The 20,939-nt window shown below is 37.5% G+C and overlaps 1 protein-coding gene across 14 annotated transcripts in view; it reads left to right on the forward strand.

Annotated features, from left to right (window-relative positions):
• The window catches only part of L3MBTL4 (L3MBTL histone methyl-lysine binding protein 4), a 498,239-nt gene that overhangs the window by 298,538 nt on the left and 178,762 nt on the right, over positions 1 to 20,939 (forward strand). For all 14 annotated transcript variants that reach the window (XM_077900038.1, XM_077900045.1, XM_077900039.1 and 11 more), the window contains one exon: positions 3,426 to 3,540. In XM_077900038.1, coding sequence (XP_077756164.1) covers positions 3,426 to 3,540 — 115 coding nt within the window. The remainder of the gene's footprint in view (positions 1 to 3,425; positions 3,541 to 20,939) is intronic.

Here is a 20,939-nt window from a genome sequence, read left to right on the forward strand (position 1 = left end):
GTTTTTGTTTATCTGAAAATTATATTCCTTTTTGAAGAATGTCTTTAATAAGACATAAAATATCAGGTTGACATATGTTTTCCCTCACTACTTTAAAGATGTCATTTCATTGTCTTCTTGCCTTTTCTGTTTCTTTTTTTTTTCTTTTAAAGATTTTATTTATGAGAGAGAGAGAGAGAGAGAGAAGAGAGAGGGGCAAAGAAAGAAGGAGAAGCAGGCTCCCCATTGAGTGGGGAGCCCAAGGCCTTTTCTGTTTCTGATGAGAAGTTGGCTAACATCCCTGTCATGGTTCCCTGTATGTAATATGTTGTACTTCTTAGGCTGCTTTCAAGATTTTTTCTTTTGTCTTTCATTTTCAGTGGCTTGTGTTTGTTTCTTTGTTTATGAGAGAGAGAGAGAGAGAGAAGGAGAGAGAGAATCCACAAGCAGACTCCCCACTGAGTGCAGAGCCCAATGCAGAGCTTGATTCCAGGATCCTAAGATCATGACCTGAGTGCAAACCATAAGTCGGCCACTTAATCAACTAAATCACTCAGACACCTTGATTTCCTTTGTATTTATTTTGCTTGGTTTTGCTGTTTTTCATAAGCTTGTAAATTGGCTTTTTGGGACCAAAATAAGGAGATTTTGTTGATGTTATTTCTTCAGCTTTTTTCTGCTTTGACCATTATTCCCACTCCATTGTGTTTCTTCTCCTTCTGGATTCCAAATACATGTACATTAGACCAATTGATCTATTTTACAAGTACCTGAGGCTCTGTTAATTTTTGAAATTTTTGGGCAGCCCCGGTGGCGCAGCGGTTTAGCGCTGCCTGCAGCCCAGGGCGTGATCCTGGAGACCCTGGATCGAGTCCCACGTCAGGCTCTCTGCATGGAGCCTGCTTCTCCCTCTGCCTGTGTCTCTGCCTCTCTCTCTCTCTCTCTCTCTCTCTCTCTGCATCTCTATGAATAAATAAATAAAATCTTTAAAAAATATATTTTTGAAATTTTTTTATTGTGTGGGCTTTAGATTAGTAATTTCTATGAACCTGCTTTCATGTTCACTTACCTATCTTTCTGCCATGTCTAATCTGCTTTTAAGCCTATTCAGAAACTTTTTACCTCAGATATTTTGCTTTTCAGTTCTAGAATATCCATGTTTATCTCTTACAGTTTCCTTTTCCCTGCTAAGATTCCCTATCTGTTCCCTCATCAAGACTATTTTTTCCTTTATGTCCTTAAATATATTTTAATAGCCACTTTAAGTTCTTACCTACTAATTACAACATCTGGAGCTTCTCAGGGTCTCTTTTTAAAGAAAGTGAGTAAGGCACACCATCACCTGCTTATTTGCTTGTCAAATACATTTTTATTTTATGTTGGACATTATGAATGGTGCAGTGTTCAGATTTGGGTGTACTTGTCTTCCTTTCAAAAGGGAAGAGTTTGTTCTGTCAGACAGTTAATACTGATGGCTGTTCTTAAATTTTGGAGGTTTGATTTTAGCCTTTTTTTAGGGTTGGTCTGAAATACTCTAGGACATACTAGAGTATACTTATTCCAGAAGTATGGCCTTTTTGGTGTCTCAATCAAATTCTCATGGTCTGCACTCTGGTCTCTCCCTTCTCCCAGTATGTGTGACTTCTTCTGCTGTTTTCATTTTACTTCCAGCTCAGTATCAGGTGCTCTCTGCTTCACTTCCCTCTGTCTCATCTTGCATGTTTATAGTCCATCCCTTGACCAACGCCTTGCCAAAAAAAAAAAGAAAAGAAAAGAAAAAAAAAAACTAGATTTGTGGAGTCCTCTTCCCTGTAGCCCTGTTTTCTCTAGTGTTTGTCCTTCAATTTCCATTGGCTTCATCAGTGCTAAGCTGCAATGTGTGTCTCCTCAGTACAGTGAGACTGCTGCATTCAGGTTTTCCTCCCTGTGGTGCTATCAGGAAATTGTCCACAAGCTGACATTGAGGACTCATCTGGGTGTTCTTAGCGATTACATATCTGTGGTATGTACCTGTTGTCCAATGTCTAAAAACAGTCACTTCATAAGTTTTATCCAGCTTTATGGTTACTACTCTGTCTTAGCCTGAAGCCTACATCTGGTAGAAACATGCTTTTGAAAGTTATCTTTAGATTATTCGTTCTCAAACTTTGGCATATATTAGATGCATCTAGAGGACTTGTTTACACAGATTGTTAGGCCCTGTCTTTTAGAGTGTCTGGTTCAGTGGGTTGAGTTAGGACCCAACAATCTGCATCTCTAACATGTGTCCAGGTGATGCTTATACTGAGGGTCTGGGAGAACCACTTGTTTAGAAAGATGGATCTTGAGAAGAAGTGTAGGACTTTTTTTTTTTTTGAAGTGTAGGACTTTATATGGGACTTACTACACACAATTTTACCTTTTTCTATTTTTTTGGTCCTATGTCCTACGTGACAGGCTTTTGCTTCAGTTGGTTTATTATGATGCTTGCAATCTTGCTCTTTTTATTCAAATTATGATTTTCAAAAAATTGTAGGTCTTTTTGCATTCAAAGAGGGAATTCCCCATTTAATTAATAGAAAATATATGATATGAAAGAGGGTTATAAAATATTATTATCCTTATTTTTTTGCCTGCATAAGTAATTTGACTCTTTCATCCTCATATGAAACTTCTAGAACATAGAGTTTGATAAGCTTCAGAAATAAGTATGAGACTTTTGTTCCAGAAGTAGGGTTTTATTTTAATTATTCTTAGACCTGTATGTATATATGTGAGTTATGTGCCTGTGTGTTTTGTAGGTAGCAGGCAAAACAGTGATAACCATTCACTGGATTGTTGGACCTGAGCCATATCTCTAACTCAGATTTCCTGAAAGCTTACACTGTCCTTCACAGCTATGAAGATAGCTTTTATTCTGTCTACCTCAGTAGCATATTTTGTCTGCTCCTTTGCCTCCATTGTTCTAGTGGCTTCATCTCTCCTTGTTGTTAGGATTTTGAAATGTATTGCTTCCTTTCACACTCTCTAAAATCCATGCATTTCCCAATAGCATAAGGCTTGTATTGATGTCAAACTGGTGACTCTTGTTGATAATACTGACATAATTTTTGTAGTGGCAACCAAGAGAGGAGGTGTCCTTCCACTGATGTCCTTAATCAGGAGAGGAAGTGTCCTTCCCACCAACTATTACTTAGTTGGGAAAATGAATTGGTGTTACCCCTTCAAATTCTAATCAGTCTCTGACAGATTTTTTTTATTTACCAACTTCTTTTATTTCTCGGAAAAATTGGTACAACAGCCTTTGTTGCTTAGATTAGAAGGCTCTTTGTTGGCACGTTTTAAATATTGTTTCAGCTGTAATGTATGATTATTACAATTTCAATCTCAATTTCAAAGGTTTGTTTTCTAATACTTTGGTATAGGCATAGTGAAATACTAATTATTAAATACTAATTACTCAACAGGTTCATTTTGATGGCTGGGACCACAAATATGACTATTGGATGGATGCGGATAGCCCTGACATTCACCCAATTGGATGGTGTGATGTAACAGGGCATCCACTGGAAGTACCATATCGTGAGTATTTTACTCTTCGTTGTTGATATTTAAATACTTAACCTGAATTTATACCTTAATGCTGTTTTTTCATGTCATTTTAAGTATTTTAGAACTAAGTATTAGGTGAATTGATTAACCAGTGCTACGGCTATGGTGAAATCTAATTATTCACAGTTAAGCCTCAAAGGGCATACTTTTATAAAAGAAAAGTTATAATAATCACTAAGGAATTGTTTTGATAGTGTTATCTAGAAGAATCATTATTTTCTACATTTTAGTTTGGCAAACTTAACCTGGTCTAAATCCATCTAATTTGGGCCGTTGATTTTCGCTGAAGTGCATTTTGTTTTCTTTTAAACATTCCATCTAAATTAATTTTGTTTTGGATTCCTGGGTGGCGCAGCAGTTTAGTGCCTGCCTTTGGCCCAGGCGTGATCCTGGAGTCCCGGGATCGAGTCCCACATCAGACTCCCTGCATGGAGCATGCTTCTCCCTCTGCCTGTGTCTCTGCCTCTCTCTCTGCCTCTCATGAATAAATAAATAAAATATTTTTTAAATTAATTAATTTTGTTTTATAGATTAAATTTCAGAAAGTTTTAGAAGAAATGTTTTAATTTTCAGCAACTAAAAAAAATCTTAGTTGAAAAAAAAGAGTCCTCTGTTATGTTGGTATCTTCATTTTCTCTTCCTTTCTAGCTACTTAAAGTTAAGGAGGAAATTAACCACTCTAAATTTTAATGAGCCTTGAACCAAAATATCTTATTCTTTTGTCTGAAGGATTTCTTCGATCAGATTAGGTTGACATGACTAATAGCTGGTTTCAGACACATGTGCAGGCACTGCATTCTTTTGTTTGTTTTCTTCCCTCACTGCCTCTGTTGCTCTCCCATTGGATTCTTGGGATGAAGCTAGCACATTATTCTGTTAAGGCTGTCTTACATTGAGTCAGCCCAATGATGCTTGAACCTAAGCTCTAGAAGGACTAACTGCATTTTTTAAGTAATTAGCTTCTTATAGAAGTGAGAAGGGTTCCTGACTTAATAACTCTACAGACATTTTTACATTGTGCTAGGAGTTTCAGGAAGTACAAAATCAATAAGAATCAGGTCTTTCTGTAAAGGAGAATCCATTAGCAAGCATGACGCCTTTATATACAGAATGGAAAACTAGAGACCATGGTCAGTCCTATGTTGGGGGAATAGTGTTAGTATTTGTGCTGTGTGGGTTTTTTTTTTCCTGATTCCACTTCTTACTCTGCCTAATTTCACAGCCCAATATGCCAGGTAGATGTTTCTTATTTTATGTTTACTACACCCCTCCCTATATTGACATGAACACATTCATCCCTCATCACAGTAACATTCTCAGGTAAGAACAGTCTCAGTGGAGGTGAGGATGGGTCAACATTTCAGGGACAGGGATAGCTCTCTTTCCTCGACTCTGTCTCACCCACTGCCTGCTCCTCTGTGAAACTGCCTAACCAGCTTCTCAGACTGCCTGTCTCACAAATATCCCAAAGTCTGTGGACCAAGCTGAACTTCATCCCAAGCCAAAGAAAACAAAAACAAAAACAAAAAAACTTACCTTTCTACTGTAGTTCCTACTTGTGTTCAATGTTCCAACTTCTTGGAGCGCCTGGGTGGCTTAGTTGGTTAAGCATCTGTCTTCGGCTCAGGTCCTGATCCCAGAGTCCTGGATCAAACTCCACACTGGAGTCATTGCTCAGAGAGGTGTCTGCTTCTCCCTCTCCTTCTGCTCTTCCCCATCCAAATTGTGCTCTGTGCCTCTCTCTCAAATAAATAAGTAAAATCTTAAAAAACAAACAAAAAACCCACCAAAGTTCCTACCTCTTAAGCAGAATCATTCTGGGCTTTGCTCCCTCTTTATCCCTTCCCCTCCCCACATGTACAGTGATGGAGTTTTGCTGATTCTCTTACTTAATTTCTCCCAAGTCTATCTCTGACCCCTGCTTGCTCCCTCCCAGTGCCATTGCATTTGATCTCTCATCATAGCTATGCAGCCTGCTAGTTAGTGGATTGCACAAATTCTCCTGATAAGCCTAAGATAGATCTCAAAATTCAGGTTCTACAGGCAGTGTAACCTACTTATTAAAAGTATGGAATCTGGAGTCTAAATCTTGGATTTGAATCTCAGTTTTACTGTTTACTTAGCAGTGTGACTGTGCCCATTTCCTCATCTAGAAAATGGAGATAATATTAGTATGCCTGTCTCAAAGACTTGTAATGATTTAATGAGATAAATGTACACATAATACTTCAAAAACTGTGCAGCCCATTGTATGCACTGAATTAGTGTTGGCTATTAGGAAATGATATAATATTCTCTAAATTTTCATTTTTACATGGAATGAAGTAAATTACTAAGGATTACAAAACTTGAAATTGTGCTAAAATTAATGTGACTAGTTTTCCAAATATTTTAAGTTCTTCCCCTCTTCCTTCTTTCCTTCCTTTCTATGCATTTATGTTTATTTATTATTGAATTATAGTTGACATACAGTATTATATTAGTTTCAAGTATACAACATAGTGATTTGATGTTTATATACACTAAAGAATGATCATAAGTCTAGTTACCATCTGTCACTGTACACAGTTATTATAATATTATTGACCATATCCCATATTCTGTACTTTTCATCCCTGTGACCTATTTTATAACTGGAATTTGTGCCTCTTAATCTCCTTATTTCACCCATTCCCCCAATTCCCTCTCCTCAGCAACTATTAGTTTGTTCTCTATATTTGAGTCTATTTGTTTTGTTTATTGATTTAGATTCCACATGTAAGTTGTAAGTGATGTTATATGGTATTTGTCTTTCTCTGTCTTATTTATCTCAGCATAATATGTTCCAGGTCCATCCATGTTGTTACAAATGGAAAGTTTTCATTCTTTTTATGGCTGAGCAATATTCCATTTTATATATTTTTATGCCACATCTTCTATATCTACTCATCTATTCACGGACACTTGGGTTGCTTCTGTATCTTGGCTACTGTAAATAATACTGCAACAAACGTAGGGGTGCATATCATTTTTTGAATTGGTGTTTTTGTTTCCTACAGATAAATACTCAGAAGTGGATATGCTGGTTGGTATGATAGTTCTATTTTAATTTTTTTGAGGAACCTCCATAGAACCTCTGTAGTGGCTGCACTAATTTACAATCCTACCAACAGTACAAGAGGATTCTCTTTTCTCCACACCCTCATCAACACTTGCTATTTCTTGTATTTTTGATAATAGCCAGTCTGACTAGTGACTATAATTCTCACTGACTAGCTAGTGAGGTGACATCTCACTGCGGTTTTGACTTGCATTTCCCTGATGACTAGTGATGCTAAACATCTTTTCATGTATCTCTTGGACAGCTGTATGTTTTCTTTGGGAAAATGTCTATTGACAATTTCCATTTTCTAATTGAGTTGTTTGGTTTTTTTGGTGTTGGTTGTATGAGTTCTTTATAATTTTTTGGATAGTAACCACTTATTGAGTATACTATTGCATACATCTTCACCCACTCAGTAGGTTGTCTTTTCATTTGATGATGATTTTCTTCCCCATGCAAAAGCTTTATAGTTAGGTGTAATCCCTTTGTTTAACTTTGAGGATACAAATCCCTCCCCTTGCTAAGACCCATGTTTAAGAGTTTACAGCCTATGCTTTCTTGGATTTTTATGACTTCAGGTCTTACATTTAGGTATAAAACTATAGGTTTCCCTCCCCCCCCTTATAATTGATTTCTAGTGTTTGGAAGAAATGTTTCATATTATTTCAGGCTTCTTACATTTATTGAGACTTGTTTTGTGCCTTAACATGTGATCTGTTCTAGAAAACGTTCTATCTGCACTTGAAAATATTGTATACTCTGCTGCTTTTGGATGGAATGTTCTGAATATATCTATTAGGTCTATCTGGTCTGATGTGTTGTTCAAAGCCACTGTTTCTATATTGATTTTCTGTCTGGATGATCTTATCCATTGCTGTAAGTAGGGTGTTAAAGTTTCCTACTATTATTGTATTACTGTCAATTTCTTCCTTTATGTCTGTTAATATTTGCTTTATACCTATTTAGGTGATTCTTTTAGGTGCATATATATTTAAAATTGTTACATCCTTTTGTTTGACTGATCCTTTATTATTGTGTAACATGATTTGTCTTTTGTCATAATCTTTATTTTAAAGTTCATTTTCTCTGATATATGACAGGGATATTGCTACTCCTGCTTTCTTTTCATTTCCACTTATATGTAATGTATTTTTCCATCCCTTCACTTTCAGTCTGTGTTTGAAGTAAGTCTCTTATAGGCAGAATATAGATGGATCTTGTTTTTTTGTTTTGTTTTGTTTTGTTTTTTGGTTGTTGGGGTTTTTTTTGATCCGTTCAGCTACCCTTTGCCTTTTAATTGGCCATTTAGTCCATTTACATTTAAAGCAATTATTATTTTTTAAAGATTTTATTTATTTATTTGAGAGAGAGAAATAGAGCAACTGTGTGCGCAGAGGGAGAGGAAGAAGCAGACTCCTGCTGAGCAGGGAGCCTGACACGAGGCTGGATCCCAGGACCCTGAGATCATGGCCTAAGCTGAAGGCAGACACTTAACTGACTAAGCCACCCAGGTGCCTCTACGGTAATTATTGATAGGTAAGTACTTATTGCTATTTCATTTATTGTTTTCCTTTTTTTCCATAGTTATTCTCTGTTCCTTTCATATTTTGCTTTTTTCCTTTGTGATTTGATGACTTTCATTAGTGTTACATTTAGATTCTTTCCTTTTTTTAGGGATCCCTGGGTGGCGCAGAGGTTTAGCGCCTGCCTTTGGCCCAGGGCGCGATCCTGGAGACACAGGATCGAATCCCACGTCGGGCTCCCGGTGCATGGAGCCTGCTTCTCCCTCTGCCTATGTCTCTGCCTCTCTCTCTCTCTCTCTCTCTCTGTGACTATCACAAATAAATAAAATTTAAAAAAAAGATTCTTTCCTTTTTTAAAATATTTTTTTATTTATTCATGAGAGACATAGAGAGAGAGGCAGAGACATAGGCAGATGGAGAAGCAGGCTCCATTCAGGAAGCCCGATGTGGGACTTGATCCCGGAACTCCAGGATCACGATTTGACCCAAAGGGAGACGCCCAATCACTGAGCCACCTGGGCATCCCTAGATTATTTCCTCTTTATTTTTTTGTATATGTATTACAAGCTTTTGTTTTGTGGTTACCATGAGGTTTATATATAACATTCTATTTATACAGCAGTCTATTTTAGGCTGATAGTCACTTAAATTTGAACACATTTTACATTTTTCTCCCTCCCCCCTCACGTTTTGTGTTTTTGACATATTTTATGCCTTTTTATTTTGTTTATCCCTTAACTAATTATTGTAGATATAGTTTATTTTACTACTTTTGTCTTTTAACCTCCATAATAGCTTTATTAGTGTTTGGTCCATTACCTTTACTATGTTTGCTTTTACCAATACAAATTTTTCTTTCAAAATTTTCATCTACTTACAGTATTTTCTGCTTGAAGAAATCCTTTAAAACATTTTTTGTAAGGAGGTTTAGTGATAATGAACTCCTTTAACTTTTGTTTGTTTGGGAAACTCTTTCTCTCTCTTTCAATTCTGAATGATAACCTTGCTAGGTAGAGTATTCTTGGTTGTAGGTTTTTCTCTTTCAGTTTAACTATATCCTGCCACTCTCTTCTGGTCTTCTAAGTTCTGCTGGAAAATCAGCTGATAGTCTAATGGGTGTTCATTGTATGTTATTAGTTGATTTCTCTTGCTGCCATTAAGATCATCTCTTTAATCTTAATTTTTTTTTTCACTTTAATTATTATGTGTCTTTGTGTGGACCTCCTTGGGTTCGTCTTGTTTGGGGCTCTTTGTGCTTCTTGTACCTTAGTTTCTGTTTCCTTACCCATGTAAGGGAAGATTTCAGCTATTATTTCTTCAAGTAAGTTTTCTCCTGCCCTTTCTCTCTCTTCTTCTGGGACCCCTATAATGTGAGCTTTAGTTTACCTCTGTAGAGGTCCCTTATATTGTTCTTAACTACCTACCTTCTCTTCTCCATTGCTGATCCATTCTTCATCATCTAATCTGATGTTGATTCTGTCTAGTGTAATTCTCATTTCAGTTAATGTATTCTTCAGTTCTAATTAGTTCTTTTTATATTTTCTGTTTCTTTTTTGAAATTCTAATTGTATTCATATACTTTTTTCAAGTGTGATATTTTTATGACCATGACTTTGAACTCTTTATCAGGCAGATTGCTTATCTCTATTTCATTTAGTTCTTTTTTTTTTTTTTTTTTGAGGTTTTGTCTTGTTCTCTCACTTGGAATATATTTTTCCGTGTCCTCATTTTGCCTGCCTAGCTGTGTTTATTTATATGTATTACGTAGGTCAGCTAGATTAGATCTTTCATTCCTAAAGGAGTGGCCATATGTAGAAAGTATCCTGTGGGGCCCAGAAACACATTCCTCCCTGCTCCCCAGAATCAGGTAGTCCATGGGTGTCCCCCGCAGACTGAATGTGCCTCCTCTTGAATTTGGACTGCAATTCATGCAGGCACACTGGTGGGCAGGCCTGGCACCCCCCAAGTGTTTTTGGGGTGCATCAGTCCAGGCTAAGACTGCTCATGACATGTGACATGGCTGGAGCTGCTTTAGGAGGATATCTCTGGATTTCCTGGTTTGGGTTCTGATTCTGGAGTACCTGCTTCTGGGACTTGCTTTCAGTGGGTGCCAATCTCAGTTAAGGCCACTTGCTGGGTGCAGTGGGGGCAAGAGCCACATTGGGGGAGTGCCGATCCCAGTTGAGGCTGCCTGCCAGTGTTGTGATGGTTTGGAGTGGCACCTACTCGGGTGGGTATGTGTTGGACAGGGCAGACCTGCGGGGGAACAGCAGAGCAGGATGAGTAGTGCTAGCAAGGTCGATAGACAATGTCAGAATTGGCACCTGCCAGCTGTCAGTCACCATGATAGAAGGAGAGAAGAAAGAAGATGCCCCTCTCTGGTTCTGTTCCTTGAGAAGGGTCCTACAAATCCCTGCCCCTCTTACATATGTCCTAAAATTAGTCAATCTCCATGTACGGTTCAGAGGCTTCTTAAACGGTTGCCTCTGTGGTGTGTCTCAGAGTGAGTGTTTGTTTACAGACACTTTAAGAGTAGAGTCTTGGTTTCCTATGGTTCTCTTGCTCTCCTAGAGTTAAGCCTTGCTGATTTGCAAGGCCAGACTTTATAGGGGCTCTTCTTCCTGGTGTAAGACCCTCAGGGCAGGGATGCCTGATACAGGGCTTTGAAGCTCTTGCTCCTCAGAGAGGACCTCCTATGTTTGTGATATCCTTGCTTGTGGGTTGTCCTGGATCCTGTTGTTGGTGGGTTGTTGGTGTGGATCCTAACTGGACCACTTCTTTGCCCTCCCACCTGTCATGATGTGGCTCTTTTAAAAAGTATCTTTAGTTGTCTGGGGCATCTGTGTGGTTCAGTAAGTTAAATGTCTGCCTTTGGCTTAGGTTATGATCCCAGGGTCCTGGGAATGAGCCCCACATTGGGTTCCCCACTCAGTGGGGAGTTTGCTTCTTCCTTTCCCTCTACCTCCCACTCCCCATGCTTATTCTCTCTCTCTCTCTCTCTCTCTCTCTCTCTCTCAAATAAATAAATAAAATCTTTAAAAATATATATCTTTAGTTGTTAATTTTTCTTAAGTTTGTCTTCCATATATGTTCTTGGCAATATTACAAAATTCCTGTTTTGTGTATTCACACTTAGGTAATTGGAAAAGTCAATTTTCCCTATAATTTGGTCTTGATACTCTTTTTACTGCTGTGCTTACTTTTCTGTTATAAATTTTTGAATAAATCATTATTAATATGGTTTACTATATGTTTCTTAGTTGACACAATGATTTGTAATTATTTGTATCTTCATTGTTAGTGTTATTAATTTTTAAATACCTGGATTTTAAGACATGGTTATAATATGGTTCAATGTATATCATCCATGCTTCTGCTATTAAAGAAAAATACTCTCTCTCACACACACACACATACACCTCCTCACACACACAAAGCCTTACTCCAAAATTTATTTTGTTATTTTTCTACTTATTATTGATTATTTTCTCCCCACTGGAAACTAGAAACAAATAGTTGGTCTAGCTATCCAACAGAACACAGTGTGAGGCTCTAGCATTGTCTATTGCAACAGATTCATGACTGTCTTTTCTGATTTCTTTCCTGTAATTGTGTAAACCCCAAATCTAACCTTATTATCTCAATTCTTTTTTTTTTGTTGTTGTTGTTGTTGAAGTAAAGTTGACATTATGGATCTCCATTCTTTTCTTTTAAACTCGATTTAATTGACATATAGTGGATTATTAGTTTCAGAGGTAGAATTTAGTGATTTATCAGTTGTATATAACACCAGTGCTCATTTTTTTAAAGCTCTTCATTGGCATCCAGTGTCTTACAGACTCCCTTGCATGTACACAAGGCACTTCACAATCTGCGCTCTGCTTACTGCTATACTGTACTCTTCCAAAAGCAGAATTACTTCATTTATACTGAACAGAATTACCCATAGTGTCTTAACATTGGCCTCATAAGATCTTGAAGTCAAAGTCACATCACCTTTCTATACATCCCTCCGTATCTTAGCTTTCTTTACAGAAAAATCATCTCCTCAGTTGGTGTCAAATGCTCATTTGGTGAGAAGCTGGCAGGAGCGCTTGCTCTATGGTATGAATTACTTGTAGTATCTTGGCTCTTATCCTGTCTTTTATGGATTGTATTTGTACAATCAACCATCAAATCAACTTTTATTGCTGAGTGCTGCATTAAGTCAAAAGGTTGATCTTATTTTTCATGTAATTCAAACTAAATTTAAAATGTCCAGGAACTTTGAAAGTCAGATCAAAGTAATTATATCTTGTAAGTAGATCTATAAAATCACACACAACATTTTCTCAGACTAGATAGTCTCTTACCAACATTAATCTGCAAGTATTAAGGAATTTTCAGATATTTTAACTTTCCTATATTTTTTTACACTCTTCTGTCTTACTTTTATTGTATTTATGTGACTCAATAATTGCCTTCAGTACCTTATTATATATGATACAATCGATTTATAGATAAAACGTTGCAAATAATACTAAAAGTTTAGGGTTTGGGAAAAAATCTTAGAGATCATCTAATCTACTCTGCCATTTTATGGAGGCAGAACCTGACTTGAACTTTATTTTATCGATTTACTCGTGAAATTTTATAAGAAGTACCACAGCAGGTTGTGTACTAGTGGCATTCTGTGAAAATAAGAGCAATTAAAAGAAAATATGAGGTAGGTGCCTGGGTGGTTCAGTTAGTTTAGCATCTGCCTTCAGCTCAGGTCATGATCCCAGAGTCCTGGGATCCAGCCCTACATGGGGAATCCTTGCTCAACTAGGAGCCTGCTTCTCCCTCTTCCTCTACCCGCTGTTCCACCTGCTTGTGCTCTCTATCTCTGTCAAATAAATTTTCAGTAAAATAAAATAAAATATGAGGAAGACAGTTTTTAAATCTGTTATTCTCATTTGTTTTTCATTATGAAGATTTTTTCTTTTGACTCTTTTCCAACATATTTGTAGCTCAGTATTGTAATAAATGCTTTGGAAACAAAGGAAGAAAAAATGCATATAATATAAATTTTTCTTCCATGAGCTTCCAGTTTATGTTTGAGGAAGCTGTAGTTTACAAATGTATGAAACAGAATAAAATCATATAGCTGCCTATGAATAAGTAAAAATTAAAGGTACATTGCTATGTTTCTAAATGTGGTTTTATTTTTATTTTTTTTTTCTAAATGTGGTTTTAAAGACAGAATAGAATGACATAGAGCTAGTCCAGCTGGGCCTTTTAGAATGGTGTTGACCTAGGCTCAGAAGAGAACAGAGAGGACCTGAGCCAGTTCAGGGAGATTGGTTGCCTCTTTAGAGATAGAAATGACACAAGCATAAGTAACATTAGAATTTGTTGGCTCTCCTACAAATTTTATTGGATTGGAATATATTACAATTTTATGTTTTTCTAAGTGAGTCAGTCACTTTAATTTGTTTCTGTTTTTTTTCCTTTTTCCTTTTTTTTTTTTTTCCGTCAGAGAGGGTGTAGGGGAGGAGAAGAGGGAGAGAAGAGAGAGAATCCCAAGCAGACTCCCTGCTGAACACAGACCCTGACTCGGGTCTTGATCTTACAACCCTAAGATCATGACCTGAACCAAAACAAAAAATCAGATGCTTAACTGACTGAGCCACCCAGGCACCCCTGTTTCTGTTTTTCTAATACCACTCAATCAGTATATTTATATTCATTGCAGAAATTGAACCAAGGTATAATACTTGTTATATAGCTCAAGCTTCTGCAAAAATGTTTGTACAGTATATTTTTGCCATGACCATAATATTCAATAATTCATAACATTCAGTCTCTAAGGCCAAATAGAAGTTATTGAAACTTTAAACTCACTGAACTTTGGAAAACCACTTAAGAATGAAAACCTGAGTGTTGCCTTTCACATGGCAGGAGCGACAGTTTATATGGGAAGGGGAGAATTTCCTCCTAGTTGCCACTCCGAGGCACAGAAGCTCACCTGCAGTTTACCCTGTATTCCACTGTCGGATTAAACTCTCCTTTTCTCATGCCATGAGGGCATAAATTGTGTTTTATCTGATGTATAGTCCTTCATGGTGGACTTTTTCTACACTTAGAATCAAAATGAAATACCTGAGATATAGCACTAAGTTGTCAAGATCTTCTATTGGGCTTTGCATTGCCTGAATATCCTTAAAAAGATACAAAAATATATATATATATATATATATATATATATATATATATATATATATATATAATCAGAACCAAAAACCACGTCTACCTCGGTCATCTACACAATTGCTCTTTGGTAATCTTTTTAGTTGTATCATTTGGAAACTGTGATCCCAGTCCCATTTGATGCAAAATTTCTTTAGACAGACCTCATTTCTTTTATCATATTGTGAATCACCCATCTACAGACTACCTACTCCATTGGCAATGGGGTGTCCAATAGTTCTTGCTTTGGAAACACACCAAATTTGAGAAGCAAGATGATGGACTTCAGAGTTAGAAAAAATTTGATTTAAATTTTCATTCTGCTCTGACTCTGTGTCTTGCAGGGTACTTTACCTCTTGGACTTGCAGACTCATGTCATTAAATACTTTGGTGGCTGCTTTCAGTTGTCTGGCACACATTGGCCCTTCAATAAATAGCAGGGCTGGGGTAAAAGGTGCAGAAACTTTTGCTTCCCATGTCAGCAGTTCTCTTCATTGATCCAGAAAATAGAGAGTTGACTTTATTTCCTAAAACTCATACAACTGGTGTGGGTTTTTTTTTTTTTTTTCTAGGTACTTGTTATAATTATACTATCCATAAGGGGGTTGCTGATCTCTGAGCAAATATTGATTAACATTTAGGACAGTTCAAAACATTTCGAATTATTGATTTAGGTTTAAGATCAGCAGACCCTATAAGCCCCATTAAACTAAACTAAAAAACTTCACAGTGCTTTAAAATATAGATCTGAATACATTGCAATTCTGTATCTAATTCTGATGTCTGGGTTTTTTCCCCATGCCAAACAATTTTCCAACTCTGGCTGGGTGTCCCACAATTCAACTCTTCTAAGTGTTTACTTAGAGATAGCATAAGGTTCCATAGGCTAAGGACTCAGTTCTACAAGACTGCACCCCCCAACTTCAGATGCCAATCATAAGCCTAGGTTGTTACCTGTGCTTCTATGTATTGGTCAGAGGTTCCAGTGACCCACTCCTTGGGCTCAGTTAATTTACTAGATCCTCTCACAGAACTCAGAAGAACATTTTATTTAAAAAAAAAAAAAGATTTATTTATTTATTTATGATAGACATAGAGAGAGAGAGAGAAAGAGGCAGAGGCACAGGAGGAGGGAGAAACAGGCTCCATGCACCGGGAGCCTGACGTGGGACTCGATCCCGGGACTCCAGGATCGCGCCCTGGGCCAAAGGCAGGCGCTAAACCGCTGCGCCACCCAGGGATCCCAGAAGAACATTTTATTTACTAGATTGTGTGTTTAGTGTAAAAGGACGTAACTCAGTAAGCCAGATGGAAGAGATGCAAAGGGCAAAGGGCACAGAGCTTCCATGTTCTCTCCTTGCTAGATGCCCTTCCCATATCTCCATGTGTTTACCAGCCTGATGGCTCTCTGAACCTCATTCTTTTGGGCTTTTATGGAGGCTTCATTACATGGGCATGACTGATTAAATCACCAGCCATTGGTGATTGAACTCAATCCTCGACTGCTCTCCCCTCTTCAGAAGTGGGTCTAGGAGTAGGACCCTAAAATTCCAACCCCCTAATCACTGGTTGGCTCCACACTGGTAACCACACTCTAGCCTTAGGTGCTTTCCAAAACTCATTAGCATAATAAAAGGCACCCTTCTTGCTCTTATCATAAGCAATTCCAAGGGTTTTAAGAGCTCTGGGCCAACCAAGACAGAGAGGAAGACTAAGTATATGTTTCTTATTATAAACCACAGTATCACAATCGTAAATATACCACCAGTGAATTAAAAGTATTCTTACTGAGTTGTTCACTAGCTTTATGGTTGTCAAACCAAATGGTTATAAACTGGTTCTCACCTGAGCCTTCTCTATTATTCTGTTTTCCATTCCTGTATCCGTGATGTAGCACTGGTACTTTCTTTACCTCTCTTTCTCCCTCTCTTCTTAGTCTGTACTTACTGCTTCCTGCTTCTGTGAGTACACACACTCTGACTTCCAGTCCTCCTTTCATCTCTCATCCATGCCACTCACTCCTTTCTTTCAACTTCTTGAACACAAGCTCTTTCCACCACAGGGCCCTTGCATATACTATTGTTTCGGTCTACAATGGTCTAACTGCTCTTCTAATAGATGACATTTCGTACCCTTTCAAATTCATCTCAAATGATCCCTTCAGAGAAAGTCCTTCCCTCACCACATTATCTAAAGAACGACTACCACTATTTTCCATTTCATTACTTCCTCTTCTCTATAGCGCATTATCATAATATGTAGTTATTTTTTTATAATAAATTTATTTTTTATTAGTGTTCAATTTGCCAACATACAGGATAACACCCAGCACTCACCCTGTCAAGTGCCCCCCTCAGTACCCATCACCCATTCACCCCCACCCCCCACCCTCCTCCCCTTCTACCACCCCTAGTTCATTTCCCAGAGTTAGGAGTCTTTATGTTCTGTCTCCCTTTCTGATATTTCCCACACATTTCTTCTCCCTTCCCTTCTATTCCCTTTCACTACTATTTATATTTCCCAAATAAATAAGACCATATAATGTTTGTCCTTCTCCGATTGACTCATTTCACTCAGCATAATACCCTCCAGTTCCATTCACATCGAAGCAAATGGTGGGTATTTGTCATTTCTAATGGCTGAGTAATATTCCATTGTATACATAAACTACATCTTCTTTATCCATTCATCTTTCGATGGACACCGAGGCTCCTTCCACAGTTTGGCTATTGTGGACATTGCTCCTAGAAACATCGGGGTGCAGGTGTCCCGGCGTTTCATTGCATCTGCATCTTTGGGGTAAATCCCCAGCAGTGCAATTGCTGGGTCGTAGGGCAGGTCTATTTTTTACTCTTTGAGGAACCTCCACACAGTTTTCCAGAGTGGCTGCACCAGTTCACATTCCCACCAACAGTGTAAGAGGGTTCCCTTTCCTCCGCATCCTCTCCAACATTTGTGGTTTCCTGCCTTGTTAATGTTCCCCATTCTCACTGGTGTGAGGTGGTATCTCATTGTGGTTTTGATTTGTATTTCCCTGATGGCAAGTGATGCAGAGCATTTTCTCATGTGCATGTTGGCCATGTCTATGTCTTCCTCTGTGAGATTTCTGTTCATGTCTTTTGCCCATTTCATGATTGGATTCTTTGTTTCTTTGGTGCTGAGTTTAATAAGTTCTTTATAGATCTTGGAAACTAGCCCTTTATCTGATACGTCATTTGCAAATATCTTCTCCCATTCTGTAGGTTGTCTTTGAGTTTTGTTGACTGTATCCTTTGCTGTGCAAAAGCTTCTTATCTTGATGAAGTCCCAATAGTTCGTTTTTGCTTTTGTTTCTTTTGCCTTCGTGGATGAATCTTGCAAGAAGTTACTGTGGCCAAGTTCAAAAAGGGTGTTGCCTGTGTTCTTCTCTAGGATTTTGATGGAATCTTGTCTCACATTTAGATCTTTCATCCATTTTGAGTTTATCTTTGTGTCTGGTGAAAGAGAGTGGTCTAGTTTCATTCTTCTGCATGTGGTTGTCCAATTTTCCCAGCACCATTTATTGAAGAGACTGTCTTTCTTCCAATGGATATTCTTTCCTCCTTTATTGAATATTAGTTGACCATAAAGATGAGGGTCCACTTCTGGGCTCTCTATTCTATTCCATTGATCTATGTGTCTGTTTTTGTGCCAGTACCACACTGTCTTGATGATCACAGCTTTGTAGTACAACCTGGAATCTGGCATTGTGATGCCCCCAGCTATGGTTTTCTTTTTTAAAATTCCCCTGGCTATTAGGGGTCTTTTCTGATTCCACACAGATCTTAAAATACTTTGTTCTAACTCTCTGAAGAAAGTCCATGGTATTTTGATAGGGATTGCATTAAACATGTAAATTGCCCTGGGTAACATTGACATTTTCACAATATTAATTCTGCCAATCCATGAGCATGGAATATTTTTCCATCTCTTTGTGTGTTCCTCAATTTCTTTCAGAAGTGTTCTATAGTTTTTAGGGTATAGATCCTTTACCTCTTTGGTTAGGTTTATTCTAGGTATTTTATGCTTTTGGGTGCAATTGTAAATGGGATTGACTCCTTAATTTCTCTTTCTTCAATCTTATTGTTAGTATGTAGTTATTTTAATGGTCTGTTTCCTTGCTTTTCAAAATGTGGTTTGTTTTTTTTCATTTCAGTTTCAAAATACTTTCAGTACTATCAGCTTCATGAATGGGGAGATGAAGAGTGTTGTGTCTGTCAGCATTTCTCCAGTGTCTGGATTCCAATAAATACTTATCTGTTTATTTCTTTAAGAGTTGGTTAATTACTTATGCCAAAACATGGATCTCTGGAGGACACCTTGGGCTCTCACCTGCAACCTTCATGGAATAAATTCATGAGTAGTAGCTGTGGAATTAGTTTAGTCAGGCCTGGAGCAGAGTCATAAGCCAAAAAAATACCCACTACTAATAAAGTGAACTTTCACGAACAGAAAGTTGACAGGCAGAAAAAGAAGATTTCCTAGCTTGCTTCCAGCCAGATAAATAGTTTTGTTGTTGTTCTTTCTTTAGCTTCTGTTTGATTTATATTTGGAAGTAATTATGATGCTTGATTACAAAGCAAATTAAACATAGCATTATTATGAAGTTAAATTGTATATTAATAGAATAGTATTACAAACTATAATAATAATAGCTTTAGCCTTTATTATAATTTATATTAAAGACCTTGTAAACATTGTTAATTTATTTAACTGTTAAGTATAAACAAGCATTATAGAACATAACTTGATAAAGGTTATAGCTCATTTTCCTATTTGGTTCATTACACAGCAGATGTATGAATATAACAGAATGACTTGTAAATATACCAAATGGCCTAGTATGTTGTTTATCCTATTAGTGAGATAAAATACTGAAATCTGCAATAAGAACTGAATGATTAATAAAGCCCCCTTTGATGAACATTTGGGACCCATGGAACTGAAAAGTTTTATTCTGTTGGAGATGAAAATGTACTTAGATTATAAAATGAGATGTAAAGCCATTATAATCCAGATCTGTAATGGTAACTGTGATGATAGATAGATGTCATTCTGAGAGAAAAAGGAAGATTAACTTAGCCAGGTAACAGCATATTTTCAATTTCAGTCTATTTTAAAGAGAATTTTGTAAGGAGTCTTTAGTACTTGTTCTTCCAAAATCCAGCAAGCAAGTAATCAGCAGTTTTAAGAGTCCCTAAGTACTCATTGACTTAATAGACAATTACAGCATATTGTGTTTAAAAAAAGTTAGCTATTTTAGAAGTCCCTAATTACAGATTTACATGATAGACTTATCAAGGAAAAATAATACATTTCAAAATGTACTTACAGTCTTAATGATATTATCTGTTTTAAATGTTCCTTCTCGAAGTGCTTATCCTGTGTGCTCTACCTTCTGGAGGTGTGAGGGCAGAATTAATTTACTTCGCTCTAAAACTTGATATTTGGGTGCCTACTGGTAGCCCAGAACAATTCTGCAGATTATTTTCTCATCATAGCCAGATGACTGTTCACGGGTATTGAAATGAAATGGGACAGAGTGATCTGAGTGGTCCCATTACAGACACTGGTAGATTGTGTCTTGTCGAAGCACCACTCTGTTTAAAGTTATTGACACTTACTACAGATATACACTAACTTCTCAAAAGTCATGGAATAGCTCAGTGGTTTGACAATAAAGCAAGACAGATCTCACCCTGTGCCAGTGTATGGTTCCTATCTGGCCATACAGGTGGATGTCAGCACTCAGATGTCCACTGGAGGCCCTGTGTTGGACAGCAGACCTTTCAGGATTTCTCAGAAAGAGTTTTAATCCTATCCAGAAGACTGTAATGTCTTCCAAGGAAAGGGAAAGGGGTAAGATGCCTCTATGTTGCCCTACATGTCTGGATAATAGAAACCTTGAGTTATCAGCCAACTGCCTGAGAATATTGCTTGAGAACAGGTTTACCATCTTAGAGGGTAATGTCAGAGTTGTCACTGAATAAAGTTTTGTTTTGTTTTATTGCATCTCAACTGTACCGAGCACTGTGCCAAGGTTGGAAAGTCCTATGGGACATGGTTTTGCACTGGTGGTCGGGGTGGGTGGCAAGCTGGGAAGGAGAGATGGCCTGTGAACATGCACCTGGCTGCGGGTGGGGATGAGGCAGGTCACACAGGAGGCATTGCAGGATCACTGCACTGCCCCAGGCACCAGATTCAGTATAAAAAGACTAGAATTTCACCTCTCAAGATGCTAGGTCATCTTTCAAATTTGGGGGTCAGAGTGGGGATGGGAGCATGTGATGGCAACTCTGGGTTGGTTTACAGATAAACGTAGTGGTAGTAGCATCTTGGAGATGTCTTCTTCTATTTCTTTCATGGTCTTAAAAAGATGGGCAAATGCCTGTCCATTTTACTTTATAAGTAGATCTATCCTTAAATGACCCATTGGAATGAAAATAGAATCATATATGTTTAATATAAAATAAGTATTATATATTTGCATTATGAAAGAAGCTGTATAAAAATTGTGGTTTGTTTTTTTTTTTCA

Source organism: Canis aureus, chromosome 6, assembly GCF_053574225.1.
Source record: "Canis aureus isolate CA01 chromosome 6, VMU_Caureus_v.1.0, whole genome shotgun sequence".
In the NCBI taxonomy this organism is placed as follows: domain Eukaryota; kingdom Metazoa; phylum Chordata; class Mammalia; order Carnivora; family Canidae; genus Canis; species Canis aureus.